This window comes from Schistocerca piceifrons, chromosome 2 (genome assembly GCF_021461385.2).
Source record: "Schistocerca piceifrons isolate TAMUIC-IGC-003096 chromosome 2, iqSchPice1.1, whole genome shotgun sequence".
NCBI lineage: Eukaryota > Metazoa > Arthropoda > Insecta > Orthoptera > Acrididae > Schistocerca > Schistocerca piceifrons.
The window spans coordinates 583,721,445-583,739,407 of NC_060139.1; the positions used below are offsets into that span (position 1 = coordinate 583,721,445).

General features: G+C 39.7%; 1 protein-coding gene across 1 annotated transcript in view; it reads left to right on the top strand.

Moving 5' to 3' along the window:
* LOC124777234 (putative beta-carotene-binding protein) overlaps positions 1-3,034 on the top strand; it is a 61,457-nt gene extending 58,423 nt beyond the window's left edge. Inside the window, exon 6 of the mRNA XM_047252561.1 lies at positions 2,320-3,034. Within this exon, the coding sequence (XP_047108517.1) occupies positions 2,320-2,474 (155 nt within the window). The 3' untranslated portion in view covers positions 2,475-3,034. The remainder of the gene's footprint in view (positions 1-2,319) is intronic.
* Positions 3,035-17,963: the final 14,929 nt, after the last annotated feature.

The window sequence follows — 17,963 nt, forward strand, 5'->3', positions numbered from 1 at the left end:
GTGCGGCTACGCTTTAAAGGATAACCATTTCCACGATAAGCCCCACGACAGACTGTTTCGCATTCGGTTGGATGCCATCACATTCCATCAGTACTCATCACCCCTTATACCATAATGATTCCACATGCATTCTTTAAAGGTGTATACCTAGCTGAACATCCTGCGCGGTTTCTGTCTTCCCAAGGTGTCCTGTCCGTCTTCGATCTTGACGGTGCGCACCTTTGTGATCACTATGGCGTGGTAGTTTTCATTCGGTGTTCACGGTGCAAGTTAATGGTTCGTTTTGAGCATTATTTGATTGTCGACGACTTCCACTTTGTGAAGCGTAATATACACTACTGGCCATTAAAATTGCTACATCACGAAGATAACGTGCTACAGACGCGAAATTTAACTGACAGGAAGAAGATTCTGTGATATGCAAATGATTAGCTTTTCAGAGCATTCACACAAGGTTAACTCCGGTGGCGACACCTACAACGTGCTGACATGAGGAAAGTTTCCAACCGATTTCTCATACACAAACAGCAGTTGAGCGGCGTTGCCTGGTGAAACATTGTTGTGACGCCTCGTGTAAGGAGGAGAAATGCGTACCATCACGTTTCCGGCTTTGATATAGGTCGGATTATAGCCTGTCGCGATTGCGGTTTATCGTATCGCGACATTACTGCTCGCGTTGGTCGAGATCCAATGACTGCTAGCAGGCTATGGAATCGGTGGGTTCAGGAGGGTAATACGGAACGCCGTGCTGGATCCCAACGGCCTCGTATCACTAGCAGTCGAGATGACAGGCATCTTATCCCCATGGCTGTAACGGATCGTGCAGCCACGTCTCGATCCATGAATCAACAGATGGGGACGTTTGCAAGACAACAACCATCTGCACGAACAGTTCGACGACGTTTGCAGCAGCATGGACTATCAGCTCGGAGACTATGGCTGCGATTACCCTTGACGCTGTAACACAGACAGGAGCGCCTGCGATGGTGTACTCAACGACAGACCTGGGTGCACCAATGGCAAAACGTCATTTTTGGGATGAATCTAGGTTCTGTTTACAGCATCATGATGGTCGCATCCGTGTTTGGCGACATCACGGTTAACGCACATTGGAAACGTGTATTCGTCATCGCCATATTGGCGTATGGGGGTGCCATTGGTTACACGTCTCGGTCACCTCTTCTTAGCATTGACGGCACTTGGAACAGTGGACGCTACATTTCACATGTGTTACGACCTGTGGCTCCACCCTTCATTCGATTCCTGCGAAACCCTACATTTCAGCAGGATAATGCGCGAACGCATGTTGGTGCTCCTGTACGGGACTTTCTGGATACAGAAAATGTTCGACTGCTACCCTGGCCAGCACATTCTCCAGATCTCTCACCAACTGAAAACGTCTGGTCAATGGTGTCCAAGCAACTGGCTCGTCACAATACGCCAGTCGCTACTCTTGATGAACTGTGATATTGTGTTGAAGCTGCATTGGCAGCTGTACCTGTACACGCCATCCAAGCTCTGTTTGTCTCAATGCCCAGGCGTATCAAGGCCGTTATTACGGCCAGAGGTGGTTGTTCTGGGTACTGGTCTCTCAGGATCTATGCACCAAAATTGCGTGAAAATGTAATCACATGTCAGTTCTAGTATAATACATTTGTCCAATGAATACCCGTTTATCATCTGCATTTCTTCTTGGTGTAGCAATTTTAATGGCCAGTAGTGTATATATCGCATAGAAAATTGATCTCAGCACTTTCCAGACATTTATTTTCTGTCGCCCTCCTGGTACACTAGGTGAGTCATTAGCAGCATATATTTTACTGTTATAACTGATAGCATAACACTTTAATGAGTCTTACCAAAGACCGAACTTGCAGCGTCGCTCGCAAGGGGTTCCTTGTGAGACTTCTTTAACACAGAAAAAATTCCAAAAATTTTCTTTGGTCGTCGTGTTTAAGTTCGACTACTTTTTAAACCAAACTGACAATTACCGCAAAGGTTTTGATGAAGCAGGTTACGGGTTTCTTGTCGTGCGGGGTAGCGCGGGGTAGCCGTGCGGTCTGTGGGCGCCTTGCCACGGTTCGCGCGGCTCCCCCCGTCGGAGGCTCGAGTCCTTCCTGGGGTATGGGCGTGTGTGTTGTCGTTAGTGTAAGTTAGTTTAAGTTACATTAAGTAGTGTGTGAGCCTAGGGACCGATGACCTTAGCAGTTTGGTCCCTTAGGAACTTACCACAGATCAATGTATCTTTGCTTCAGACGGTGCAGTAACTGCCACTGCGTGTTTCGTACAGCCACAGCCACTTTTCTGTGTGTGTTCCAGACAAGGCGGCTCTGGCGTTCGCCAACGAGTTTTGGCCGGTGCTCTACAAGGAGTTGCTGCCGTACGCGGACGAGGCCTGGGACAAGGTGATGCGCAACGAGGGCAACAAGGTGCTCGCCGCCATCCCGTTCGACGTCCTCTTCCCTGACAAGTAGGCGGCCGCTGCCGGCGACGTCTGCACAGCCACAATCCCACCTCCAGACTGACGTCTTCTGTCTGGAGTCACCGCCACACAATCAGCAAAATGCCCGCACTGTCACAAAAACTCTACTCCCACATAGGAACGTCAGAGCCAGTCATATTGCTGTAAATGGGCGCACAGAGTCAAATCCAAAAGGTATCACGCAAAGCCCTTCTGCAAGAGTTCTGTGACCTCGGTAGTAACTTCATTGTAACATATTTGTGACACCTTCTCATCCTAGAGGATTCATCCAACTATATGCATTGAGCCCTCAAATGCCACTGGCTTTTTATATCAGTGTAATGTATGAAAGTACGACGGAAGTTGTAATGACATATGCCAGTGATGTACGACTACCAAATTACATGGTGACGAGAATCGCAGCTTTTCATATGGTAATGGCACATTGTCACAGTAAACGGAAATTAACTTTGTCTGTTTAAACTAGCGCAGTTACAGATCTGTATATTTGACCGCATATATAATACTGTTATACTACCATTACACTATAAAGAAAAATCACACATGCAGCAGACATCTGTATCGTTGTAATCAGTAATAAATGCACTTGCATCTAAAATGTTTTAATTAAAATTTCTTATTGTATAACACCTGCACCTGCCGCCAAGTTCTGTAACACTTGCCACTGATGTGGCGTTCGATCCGCACCCAGCCAGTTTGAATTATGGTGGTGGAAGATATTTCCGTGAGTAACTGGACCAACATGCGGAGCAAAGGTGGTGCGTCACAGCCGTTGACCATCCGATTATGAGCAAGTACCCAGGGTTCTCATTTTTAGTACCAAGCCCGTGCGCTCTCGCAATTCTGTCTTCTTCTCCTTCCCCTACTACAACATTCCATTCACCCACAATTATCAGATTTTCATCTTCCTTTACACACCGAACAACCTTTTCAGTTTCCTCACACACGTTTTCTGCTTTTTTTTCCTTTTTGTATACTCCGTCTCAGGCAAGAAACAATGTATTTCTTTCTGTTTAAATAGGCACGTTTCGACACCACTATGTAATCTTCTGTGGTTCTCGTTTTATTTCTGTAAAATATCATACAAAGCTCATTCTTGTTTTTCTGTTTCGGAATCAAAACCTATGACATGTGCAGTTTGTTTGATTAATTGTTACTGCTCGCCTGGAATTACATTAGTTGTGGAAATGGGTTTTTACAGATCGGCTTCTTTTTATGCCTATTTATTGTTTTGACAGCACGTCAACTGCAAAGAAATTTGCCTATTTTTGAAATACTTCTTTGTTAAAGCAAACATTTACATTGCTATAATCACAGAGGAGCACTGTGTTATTCTCACCACTCTCTTTTTCATTATTTTGTTTCTGTCCAGCGAAGTGTTAATTTTGAGTGTTTGATGAAATCTATTGTGGTGTGTCTGCTGGAGAAGAACTTATGTGATGTAATGTGTGTGTGTGTGTGTGTGTGTGTGTGTGTGTGTGTGTGTGTGTGTGTTTGTGCATGGCATTAGAGAGAGAGAGAGAGAGAGAGAGCTAGAAAAAAATGAGGGAAGAAAATTAAGAAGCATATTTTTTTATGTTTGCGGGTTTTGAATAGTATGTATTATTTGGGAAAGTGTCTTTGTATAATTCATTGAGTGTTTCGAACAGTGTTTTGTTGCACAGTGTTGTATTTTCAGTAAGGATTTCTCTCCTCGTGTTATTGCTTTGCGTAAGTGTTAGTTCTTCTCCATTGTGAGTTTTTGATAGAGACTGTGACTTTCTCTGAACTTCTTGAGATCAGTCTCAGTGTTGCTTATGTGGTAGTTTTCTTGCGTGAGATGATCTGCAAAAGCAGAGATTGTACTGTCACGTTTTGAGGCTCTGAGATGTACAGAACATATATATTTGCATGTTGGCTTATGTTTGATGCCTGGCATTCCGTACAGGTCAAATGGTAAATTACAGCTTAGGAAAATTCCTCCGTGGCGATGTTCTTAGCATTTAGATTTTTCTCTACTGTGCAGTTTGTGCAGAATGATATTTGTAGATCTTGTTTCGTGAGAATCTTTCCCATCCGTTCGGCATTTTTGTTGCTGTACGTTAGTATGGCATGCTACGTTCTTTGAAGGGTGTTCCTAGTTTCCTGTGTTCTCTGAATCTGTCGTGTTTTTGTGTTCCTGGTTCTTTTTTGCGGCTTGTAATTTATCCGTGGTTTGTTCGTTTTTAATTTGCGTTTTATTTTGTTGTTCGTGTATTTATTATTTGTGTGCTGTACCAAATCTCTTCGGCTGTGTTGTGTACTGTGTTTAGTTCCTGTGTATAGTTGAAGTTTTCCAGTAGAGTTCTTTTCAGCCAGTGTAGCATGTACCTGAAACTTGACAGTTTGTGTGTCAGTGGGTGATTGGAATGGTTGTGAGTGGTTGTACTTGTGGCTACAGATTTCCTGAATGTTCCAAAATTATGTTTCTTGTTGATTGTGTGTGTGGTGATTTCTAGCAAATTAACTTGAATGACTATTTCTTTCTCAACGCTGAATTTCATTTTCGAGTGAACTACGTTTATGTCATTATGTAGTTATCTTACCTGTTTGGAAAAGTCAATGTAAACGTCTGCAGCACAAGTAGCAAAAAGAAAACAGAAATTCTTTAGTTAAAACAAGAAATTCATTTCTTACATGCTGAAAAATGTCACCTCAGTGTTCAGTTACACAAAACACACCGTAGCTAATCCTATAAGAACATTAGTCCATTTCTATAACATCATGCAAGAGATGCAATCATACACAGAAACACTAACGAATACTAAGAAATAAACACAAAACAAAACACTGAATCGCAATAGCAAATCCACCACACCAATGAGTAAAGAAGAGAGGATGTGCGGCAAAACAAATTCCATGGCTGATCTCTCAATTTAACTGACATATAAGTAGTAAAAAAGAAGGGGAATTGCTTTACAAGTGGCCCAGGCACAGCATAGATACAAATATGTCATAAAACACAACTGAAAACCTGATTGCAGAAACAGAATGCATAATAACACAAGAAGTATAGTTGGATAACTCAAATTTCAGTCTCAGTTTGACAAGGGAACTCATAAGAGTAGAGATGAAACACATAACCAACAAGAACAGGACTTACATCAACTCAAAAACGAAAACAGCAGACTAAAACATATCCAGAAAAGCAAACAAAACACTACAAGAAAATAAAGAAATCATCACAAAGGCAGATAAAGAAAATACCCTAGTATATATGAGTGAAATAGAATACGTCAACAAAGCGAAAAAATTCATAGAAGGAAACATCATTAAAGTAAGTATATATGAGGAATGAAGGTTCGAATCCCGATCTTGGTACAAATTTTGATTCGTCACTTCATCCTGTATATATACATCATAGATCTTTGAGACTTGAAAAGGTCTGTGCAACCATATAGTTCCATTTTACCATTAAATTAATCAATTATTCCACTATGAGGTAGCTAAGAATCATGCAGGATCTACAGTAATAATTTGTAGGAGCCAACCATAATTTTTTCTCTACATACATGTCAGCAACATATTTTGAGAAACAATACTCTCATCACCAAATGGTAAAACTTAGCTAGTGATAAGACCATTGTCTCTCTAAACATGTTGTTGAGCTATGTGTAGGGCAAAAATTACAGTTGACTGTTATCAATAATTATTGTAAAAACATAAGCATTACCTCACAATGTAATGGATAATATCAAACATACAGGAAATGAAGAAAACTCACAAAATTACAGTCACAAAAGATCAAGCAGTATATATGACACTAAAGCATAGCAAAGCACCCAACCTATATAAACTACCAAAAATACACAAACATAACTGCCCAATTATACTGGTAAATAACTTAAAAAATGAATCAATTTACCACGTAACTAGACACACCGAGACACATCATTACAGAATTTGAACAATTTCTCATCAGTGGGAACATACAAAACATCAACGAACACATAGAAAAAACAAAAGACAAACATAACACCAACACCACACCTTACAAGTATATCCTATGACATCACATCCATGTACATAAATGTGACAGGATGAGACAAAACCAGCACTATTAAAGAGCAACTGTAGGAACAAGTGAACACTACAAATGCACATATAGATAAAATTAAAGTCACCCTAAATTTTAAAACAAAACAGAACTACTTCAGTTGCAACAAGGAGTTCTGTTTACAAAAAGAAGGCCGACAGTGGGCTCTCCCATCAGTTGTATTTTTACAAATACATTTCTAAATTTCAGTGAAAATAAAATAGTCAAAGCAATACAAGTTTATAAGCTGGTTCCATTCTCTGGACATCATTTGTTTGGTATTTGAAACATACGCCTAATGAAACAACTACACAGTATCATAAACGATGCCTACCCTCAGTGACCTAACTTGCTTTATTTGTTCATGAACCCAGAAAATATTAGATACAGGCTCACAGGTAGATGCTATTTTCCTTGACTTCCGGAAGGCATTCGATACAGTTGCGCGCTGTCGCCTGATAAACAAAGTAAGAGCCTACGGAATATCAGACCAGCTGTGTGGCTGGATTGAAGAGTTTTTAGCAAACAGAACACAGCATGTTGTTCTCAATGGAAAGACGTCTACAGACGTTAAGGTAACCTCTGGCTTGCCACAGGGGAGTGTTATGGGACCATTGCTTTTCACAATATATATAAATGACCTAGTAGATAGTGTCGGAAGTTCCATGCGGCTTTTCGCGGATGATTCTGTAGTATACAGAGAAGTTCGGGCATTAGAAAATTGCAGCAAAATGCAGCGGATAGGCACTTGGTGCAGGGAGTGGCAACTGACCCTTAACATAGACAAATGTAATGTATTGCGAATACATAGAAAGAAGGATCCTTTATTGTAGGATTATATGATAGCGGAACAAACACTGATAGCAGTTACTTCTGTAAAATATCTGCGAGTATGCGTGCGGAACGATTTGAAGTGGAATGATCATATAAAACTAATTGTTGGTAAGGCGGGTACCAGGTTGAGATTGGGAGAGTCCTTAGAAAATATAGTCCATCAACGAAGGAGGTGGCTTACAAAACACTCGTTCGACCTATACTTAAGTATTGCTCATCAGTGTGGGATGAGTCAAGTATTCAGCAACCCATATTTTCAATAAGTTACCAGCAAACATTAAGAGTTTTGTTTCAGACAAGGCACAATTTGTACATAACTTAAAAGAATTTTTGGTGACCAACTCCTTCTATTCCATCCATGAGTTTCTCAACAAGTGCAGTAGACCATTTTAATGAAAATTTATTATACTTTAATTTTTGACAATACTTGGCTGTAACAGCCAAGTAACTACCAACCGTGTGAAAAGAGCAGATGTAAGTGTTAAGTCTGTAAATAGTGGAAGTTTAATTTTAAATCTTGTACATAATCTGACTGCTCTTAACTGAGGATCACTGAAATGAATAATTTGCTTTAATTTTTGACGATACTTGGTTGTAATAGCCAATAAACTAGCAAATGTCTGAATGATGGGTTTAATGAAAGCAGGGGTAAGTATTAAACCTGTAAATATTAGAAGTTTAAATTTAATTCATGTATGTAATTTTACTGTTTATTGACTGAGGATCATTAAAATTAATGAAACTCAAATTTTTCTAATTACATTTTTGTAATGTGTTTATCTGACATGTTCAACACCCAGGAGAATTCCCTCTTTTATGGGGCTACGGAATGAATAATTAATCTAATCTAATCTAATCAAAGCTGTATCTGTCGGCGATATTCCCGCAGTTCAGCGTTGCTATTGCCGCTATTCCAATAAAAGAACTTTACCAGCGTGCGTGGCCTTTCTTCTCAATAGTCATTGCTTTCATATGGAAAACTTCAACCTCCTTACCCTTTACACCAACAGTCACTTTACAAAAGGAATCAACGTGTGTCGCCAAGTGAGAAACAGCACTGACACCAAAACAGGAATTCAAATTCTGACTGCTTACAGCGCCGTAATTTCACCTGGTGGAATAAAATGGAACTAGTATTTTTTCAGTCTACTCAGCGAGTGCTCCGATTAGTGAACATACCTAGAATGTTGCAACATCCTGCAACGAAAACAGCCCTCATTGCAGTTTCAGAACGCCATTAGTTTAATTATAACCTCCCAGTACAATTAGTAAGTCAGGATTAAATTCGTCCAGGTACTATCACCTTAAACTGTCCGCTTCTAGCCGGCCGCGGTGGCCAAGCGGTTAAAGGCGCTACAGTCTGGAACCGCGCGGCCGCTACGGTCGCAGGCTCGAATCCTGCCTCGGGCATGGATGTGTGTGATGTCCTTAGGTTAGTTAGGTTTAAGTAGTTCTAAGTTCTAGGGGACTGATGACCTTAGAAGTTAAGTCCCATAGTGCTCAGAGCCATTTTTTTGTCCGCTTCTAATGAATGTCCAGGTACTGAGAGGATCAATTTCATAGTACTACTTCACTCCATACAGATTCTTTGCTTGTATAAGGCACTAAAGTTGCTACTGACATCAATGGTTAAATCAGTCCTTAGATCACAGTCAGTAATCACATTTAAGTACAAATATCACCCATAATATAAATAAGACCAATCAATTATGTAAGAATTTTTTAAGATCCTGGTGGAAATATAGTCTTTTAATTTTATTGGTTTTTGGATAGGCCAGGATATAACTTCATTCATTCAGAATTCTATTTTATAAGGTTCTGTGTACAGAGCTCACCATTTACATATTCTTTTGCGAAGAAGATTTTGGACTAGTTTTTAAATAATACATTCACCCACTTAATAATTTTTCGTTTTCCAAAATCTTTCATCATGGTAGATCCTTCTCAAACGTGCCTGCTCCGTGAGTATGACTAAGACTTGTCTAATTTTTTCGTCCCAGAAACACTCATCTCTCTGAAAATGTGGAAGAGTATCTGTCCATTCATTCTTTTCTTTCGTCTTACTTATGAATAAGCTCGAGTAAATTGTGCGTTGTACAGTGGCAAATTGTTTACAATCTGTACAAAACCCTCTTCATTCCATCCATTCTGTTTGATGACTGTGCACATATGTTCATATGAACCTATTTAACTTACGAAAAATACTATTCTTTTCTGGATCAAATTGAGATATATCTCTAACTTCATATTCATTTAGAAATGTTTTCCAAACTCTCCAAGTTACATAGAAAGACAACAGGCTTTCCAACTATCTGTATATAATGGTTTAGTATTCTTTTAGTAACTGGACCTGCTACTGTAGACTTTGTACTATACAGTTTAACATACCTTGTGAAAATATGATACTGTACTAGCACATACTTAACTCCACATCCAGCTGAGAGTAAATCAAGCACCGTCCGAACAGGTCGTGAAGAGCCCAACGGGACCGACCGGCCGCTGTATCATTCTCGGCCCTTAGGCGTCACCGGTTGCAGATGGGGAGGGGCATGTGGTCAGCACAACGCTCTCATGGCCATTGTCAGTTTTCGTGAGTGGTGCCGCTACTTCTCAGTCAAGTAGTTCCTCAATAGGCCCCACAAGTGCTGAGTGCAACCTGCTAGCCAACAGCACTCGGCAGACCCAGACAGTGACCTATCCAAGTACCAGGCAAGCCAAACAGCTCTTAACTTCTTTGATCTGACGGGAACGTGTTACCACTGCGGCAAGGCCATTGGCAGCTGAGAATAAAAGTCTTGCAACATCAACTGAAACTCTCTGTATTGCTTTTAGTGGTATGACTGGATGTAACTCTGTATAACAGTATTTGTTTGTGGGTGTTTCTATTAGATGCATGAGGCATGTTTTAGCTGTGTATTTGTCTTCTCATGTTAGGAAACCAGCGGAAAAAACTGACCTTTCTTACACACTTAGATGTACTGTAGCACCCCCACACCTCATATGTATACCAAATTAAGGCATTTTCACATGACACTGGTATACGAACACAACACGTGTCAGATCGACCATTGTATCTACAGAATAGACCATCAGTTTACATTCTGTAATGTTGTTTTAATTTGTCTGTAGGATTTTATGAAAGCAGTGTTTTAGCTTACGTCGATACTGGTCATTATTCTGCAAATCAGCCATGTTCCTGAAGATATCTAAATAATAATGGTAATTACAGTCTTCCTTCAGTAATACAGAGTAGTCAGTGGTTTGGTCTGTAAATTCTGTGTGCTCTGTTAAATCATGTGATGAAAACGACAGACCATCTGCCACTAAGTTATCTTTTCCTGAGATGTGTACGACCTCAAAATTGTACTCTTGTACAGACAACGTGCTAAATGTGGATGGACTAGTTTGCATAACACGAGAAAGTTCAATGCCGGATGATCACAGGAGATTTGACGTCTTTTTTCATAAGTATAACACTTCAACTTTTTTAAAGGCGCAAACTATAGCTAGAGTTTCCAAGTCAGTAGTATAGAAGGCATCCTCACATTCTGACAATGTGTGGGTAGCAAAACTAACAACGAATATTTTGCTTGTTATTTTCATTAGTCACTAGTAAAAAATCTTTGGTCGTATTGGGATGATGTAAAATATCAGAAATAACTAAACATCTTTTATTATATCAAAGTTTTTTTGTAGTCTCTTGTCCACAGCGAAGATTAATTTTTTTCCAACAGTCTTAAGAAAGCTGTACTATATAAATGCTGATTTGTCAAGATACATCGAAAAAATGAACACAAACCAAAGACTGTCTGAAGCTGCTTTTTGTTGATGGGATACGGAAAATTCTCTATAGCCCTGATTTTGTGTGGGTCTGATGTTATCACTGCAAAAAATATTATGTCGTCTAGAAACTTAATTTTCTCCCTCACAAATTTTGACTTCTGTAGACTTGTTGTAACTACTGTTTATGAAAAGTTTCATAATGTCATTTCCACCAAATCTACATACTCTTGCTGTATGTATGGCTATTAATAAATCATCAGGGTATAATGTGACTCTATCTAGTAACTCAGGACTTAAGATAGTGTCCTAGCCAGTAATAAACACACTTGAATGTACATTTAAACTGAATGGCAGTACGCAAAATGGGTAACTTCTTCCTCCAAAGATGAAAGCTGTATACTTCCTAGATTCCTTGGCGAAGCTTATCTGCTAGTATGAAAATCTAAAATCTACACTGGTAAGATTTTTAACTCCATGGGACTTCTGCAGCTGGTCATCTAATTTCTCAGGCTGAGTTCTTATGGCAATAATTATTTTGTTGACGGTTCTAACATATGAAACTAAGCAAACGTTTCCACCAGGTTTTTCCACAGATAGCAGAGGGTAGCAGTATGATGACATCCAGGGTTCTATTATCCTCCACTCTAGAATTTGCTTTTTCACATTAGTGACTGGCATTCTCTTGGGCCATGGGATGGAATACGTATTATGACAATATGTTTCATAGGGTGAAATTCCATTTGATACTGGCATCTTTTAATAATACCTTTGCGTCTGCAAATACATGTACATACCTTAACAGAAATTCTTTTAATTCTGCCTGTGTGAGTAATAGTAGACTGGGCAATCTTATCTTTTATTCTATTTTCAATGTTTTCAATCTGACAACAACAACATAGCATGCCTACTACTTATGAGTTTGTATTTGTTTTAAGAAATTTTAATCTTAAGCCCTGTCAATCTTTACCACAGATCTATCTCATGAAGCATTTCGAGAACCATTTCAATCGATTTCGCGATTTTTATCATAACACGTAAAGTGAATGAAATGACATAGGTGAAATCACATAATTAAGGTAAGTATCAGCATACACATAATTAATATTGCTGAGCATTAATGTTCAGTACATGAGAAATTATAGAGGTGAAGCAACAAAGAAACACTGCGACGTTATGTGCACTCACAACGAAGAGTCCGTCGTCTTCCACAAATTAAATTGACACTATTGTTGAAGCTAATTACTACAGAAATCTGAATTTCTGTCTACCAAAGAAAATTTGGCCCTGATTGGGAATAAATTTCCTTCGAATTCAGTCTACGTACAGATTAAGGACATAACACTTATGGCATTACCTTTTTTATGACGTAGTGGAAACAGGCAGTCGAATAAATTCTAAAAATTTTTTTGTATTTTTCTCTGGATTCTTTCGTAGTTCATTTGATCATTCGTTTTCAGTACTCAGCAAATTAGGGATCATGAAACAAATGGACGAAAAGTTACAACAGAGTTACGACAATGAAGTTCACACAATGTACATACAATTTACGGAAGTCCTGACAAAATGTCGCCATTGTACTGTATCTCTCAATAATATAATAATAATAAATATGACAAATTGTGAATGTAGCCTCCGAATTCTAGTTGTTCAAGAAGTGGGACACATCACATTGATAATAGCAGAAATAAAATGAAAACATGGATACGTTGACAAAATTGTTGTCTCTATTGAGGCCTAACTTGTGTGTGACAGTGAAGCTATCAGGTCGCGCATAACAGGTCTAGGTGAACAAAGTTAGTTGTTGGCCACTCGATTCTGCTGTGACAGTTCTACAGTCATCCAAAGGAAGTCTACGATCAGTGGAGCGTAAATACCCAGGTCAAGCAATATTAGTTGGAGGCCACTTTAACCTACCTAGTATCGACTGAGACGTTTATTGTAAGGTATACAGACAGACAGTCGTTCGAAGTACTTTTGAACACGTTTTCTGAATATTGGCTTGAACAGCTACTTCGGCAGCACACACCTAGCGGTAATATCTTAGATCCTGTAACTACAAATAGGACGGACCTATCGATAACGTCGGTGTAGAAACAAGGATTAGCGATCACGATGTCATTACAGCGATTATCGTTACGAAAGTTAATAAATCAGTTAAGAAGGCTAGGAGAGTGTTTCTGCTAGAAAGAGTAGATAAGCAGTTATTAGCATCTCACTTAGACAGTGAACTGATATCACTTAGTTTCAGTAAGATAGTCGTAGAGGAATTGTAGGCAAAGTTTAGATCGTGGTCTGGAGAATTATATGCCTAGTAAGTGGATTAAACACGGAAAAGACCTGCCATGGTTTAATAACGAGATTCTGAAAATACTGAGAAAGCAGAGGCTGTTGCACTTGCGATTTAAAAGAGAACGCTCAAGTGACGACAAGTAGAGGTTATTAGAGATTCTTGTGCATGTTAAAAGATCAATACGCAAAGCATACAGCTACTATCACCGTCATACCGTAGCAAAAGATATGCGGAGAACCTGAGAAAATCTTGGTCCTATATAAAACCGCTATGCGGTTGTTGACCAGTCTGGCGTGGCAGTTGAAGACAGCAAATGCCGGCCGTTGTGGCCGAGCGGTTCTAGGCGCTACAGTCTGGAACCGCGCGATCGCTATGGTCGCAGGTTCGAATCCTGCCTCGGGCATGGATGTGTGTGACGTCCTTAGGTTAGTTAGGCTTGAGTAGTTCTAAGTTCTAGGGGACTGATGACCTTAGCAGTTAAGTCCCATAGTGCTCAGAGCCATTTGAACCATTTTTGAAGACAGCAAAACAAGAGAGGAAGTTTTAAATTTCAAGAAATCGTTCACGCTGTACAATCGGATAAACGTATCACCGTCGAAGAGACCTCCATATGTATTATATAGTAATAAGCAGCCCTGGCGTAGAGAAACAACTGGAAGAGTTGAAAAAATTAGTCAACAGGTCCGCATGGAATCCCAGTTGGGTTTTTCAAAGAGTTCTTCATGCCATTGACCCCTTACCTAGCTTGCATTTATTGCGAACCTATCGCCCTGTGCGAAGTCCCAAGTGACTGGAAGAAAGTGCAGACGATCTCTGTATATGCGAAGGGAAAAAGACCGGACATTCGGATTTATAGACTAATATTCCTAACAGCGGTTTCTGCAGAATCCTTGAACGTATTTTCAGTTAGAATACAATAAATTTTCTTGAGACCAAGGAGCTTATGTCCACGAATCAGCACGGTTTCACAAAGCATCACTCATGTGAATTTCAGCTTACGGTTTTCTCACATGCTATACTGCGAACTGTGGATGAAGGGCAATACGCAGATTATGTTCTTCCACACTTTTGGAAATCGTTTGACACGGTGCCCTATTGCAGGTTGTTAAAGAAGGTACGAGCACATGGAACAGGTTCACAGATATGTGAGTGGCTCGAAGTTTTCGTAAGTTGTCCTCGACGGCTACTGTTCAGCAGACACAAGCGTATCGTCAGGAGTGCCCCAAGGAAGTGTGAGAGTGATAGGACCACTATTATTCTCCATATTCATAAATGGTTTGGAGCTCAGGATGGGCAGCAATCTGCAGTTTTTCTCTGCCTCTTGATGACTGGGTGTTGTGTGATGTCCTTAGGTTAGTTAGGTTTAAGTAGTTCTAAGTTCTAGGGGACTGATGACCATAGATGTTAAGTCCCATAGTGCTCAGAGCTATTTGAACCAATCTGCAGCTGTTTGGTGGCGATGCTGTGGTGTGCGTTAAGGTGCTAAAATTGAGTGTCTGTAGGAGGATACAAGATGACTTAGATAAAATTTCTAGTTGATGTGATGAATGTTAGCTTGCTATAAATGTGGAAAAATGTAAGTTAATTCGGATGAGTAGGAAAACCAAAACCGTAATTTTCGGATACGGCATTAGTAGTGCTCTGCTTGACACATTCACGTAGTTTAAAGATCTGGGTGTAACGTTGCAAAGCGATACGAAACGGTGTAAGACGTGTATATTTCTATTGTCTATTGTTAAACCACAATTTATGAAAGATGTTTATATTTTACTAATAGGATTAAGTAGGAATAATTGATATTTGTCATTTTGGAAATAATTGTGGTAGCAGAGAACGTCTGCACCAAAGTATTGTTGGCGGGAGAGACCGCACATTGGTATAATTTTAAAAAGGGCGGGAGGGCCCGCTATGGATACATTCTAAGAAAATAGCGGGAAAGACCGCGCATTGATGCATTTTGTAATGGTAGCAGGGATTGTCTGCACCAGAAAGCATTGTTGGCGGGATAGACCGCACTTTAGCGTTCGCAGGAAGTCAGTAGTAAGCGAGATGTGAAGTGAGTCGGTAGCAGGTCTGAAGCGAGAGGTTGAGAGAAGCGGTGTGCCTGCCAACCACCAGCTATGATTTACAAGAGATTATAAACGGATGTACAGAGACATCAGCTAACTATTATCATAAGAAGAACTAACATTATTGAATTATTTTTTTGAGAAACTTAAGACTACTGAAGTTATGTTTGCGCAATGGTAGTTGTAAGATTATTGTAGAAAGTAAGTCCCATTTGAACGTTTGTAAAATCATTTCATTACCAACAGTAAATATTTGAAGAATCGTTTTCAGAATATAGTTAATTCAGCAATTTTGCATTACTGATTATAATCTATCCCAACAACCATCAACGTAAAACTTGGCAAAATTTTATTGTTGTTAAGAAAAAGTTTAACTATGAATTACGTAACTTCAGTCAAATTAATTTTGAAGAATAACTTCAGCTTTGGTAATAAATACAGCAACTTAAGCTCACCAGCAGCTAATAGAGTATAGTAAAACAGAGTATGTATAATCATGTCGCAGTTCGATGTAGCAGTCAGATGGCGATCCAGTAACAGTAAAAAAGGTAAGGAACAGTTTTGGTTTATTGCAGGTAACGACTGAAGACCACGACGACGACACATTCCATGTTTCGTCGAAATAATCAGCAAAACACTTTTAATAATCAGCATTTAAATTTGTATGCGAAGATTGAGAAAGAGAATTAATTTCAAAGGGAAGATTTCATTTGTTATTATTAAGCAAGAGATAGAAATCCTAAGGGAAGGTTTCATAGGTTATTGTAGAAGGAAAGGTTGTGTAACAAAAGAGATATAGAGGAGACGGGAAGGTTTCAACGGAACGGGCAAGTAAGGATTGTGGAAGTGAAGGCGAATGGACGACTTCGGTTTATTCGGAGGATTCTGGGAAAAAAGGAAAACATCGAAGCAATCAGAGGCGGACTGCTGGATTTGTTTCTGGTTGGTTCGAACAACACGCAAATGTTATAGAGATGCTTCGAAGGCTGTCATGGGAATTCCTGGAGGGGATTGCTACAGGAACAGGAAACGAAATGTTTGTAGTGGTACGGGGAACCATCTGCCATTCACCGTACGGTGGATTGCGGAGTATCTATGTCGATGTACGAGTAGATGTAGACGTACAAGTAGGGTTTTTTATGTTGGTAGAATTAAAACTTCTACTGTCGACAACCCTATTACCTGTGTAATTATGTTTTGGTGAAGTTGTACACAGAGCTCGTGGTTGAAGAGCGGAAAAATTTTGTTATACCGCACCATGATAATACGAGATGCAATGCAACAAAAGATTTACAGTAGGAACAGTAATCGGACTTCGTATAAAAGAATTTAGGCTACAGGTTCGACTTGTGAAATGCGTGCGATGACGCGCTGGTGGTGTGCCATTGTCATGTCAGCAATCCCTTCCTACGTATTTTGATGGTTGAAAAATAAGGAAATGCTTGACATATGACTGTTAAAGAGTGCTCATTAATTTCTTACTAATTAAACCCATAGTAAGCTCAAGTAATACTATAATCTACAAATAAATTGCATATAACAAAGTAACACATCTTTGCATCATACCATTCATGAGACTAAAGGTAACACGGAGATTTATCGCGTCTCATTTATTTTTCAACGTAAGACGATTTTAATTCCTTAATAGACATTTTTACATCAAAGACATAATTTCTATTTGAACATAACTATTCGATTACTGATATTCGGATTTACAACAAAACGATCAATGAAATCAAAAGTAAAACATTCCTGACCGGTCCTAAGAGCTTCCATTCCATCAAAAACTAAATAAACGCATAAAAATCATCTATTCATTCTCTCAATGATAACAGTCTACTGGCACTGAAACTAACCTAAGGACATCACACAAATCTATGCCCGATGCAGGATTCGAACCTGCGACCGTAGCGGTAGCGCGGCTCCGGAGCAGGTCATTCAAAACCGGTCGTCGTACAGATGGACATAATTATGGACATGTATCGCTGACAACTGTAATAGCATTACCGTACACATTTTATACTCGCGTGCTGTTATCATTTTGCGGAAGAAAAGGCTTCTTTTGGAATCAACACGGAATTTGCAGTTTCTTGTGTAACTCAGCTACCTCGTTTCACCCACGACATGTAGAGGGCAGGAGAAAACCGTAACCAGGTTCACGACATGCCTTTTGACTTCCGGAATCCATTCGGTAGAGACAGGTACTGATACGTAGTGAATAAAATACTAGCTCTGCGAATAACGGACCAGGTTTGTGACTGGACTTAGAACTACCTAGCATTAAATCAAATAGTCGATATTAACGGCGTGAACTCGTTAGGTGTAAACGTAACTTCGGGACTAACCCAGTTCACTACGTATACAAATGATCTGGAGGAAAACCTAGGAAACTCAGTGAATCTGCCCCCGAATGATGCTGTTGCATATAGACACGTTACAGAACCAGAAAAC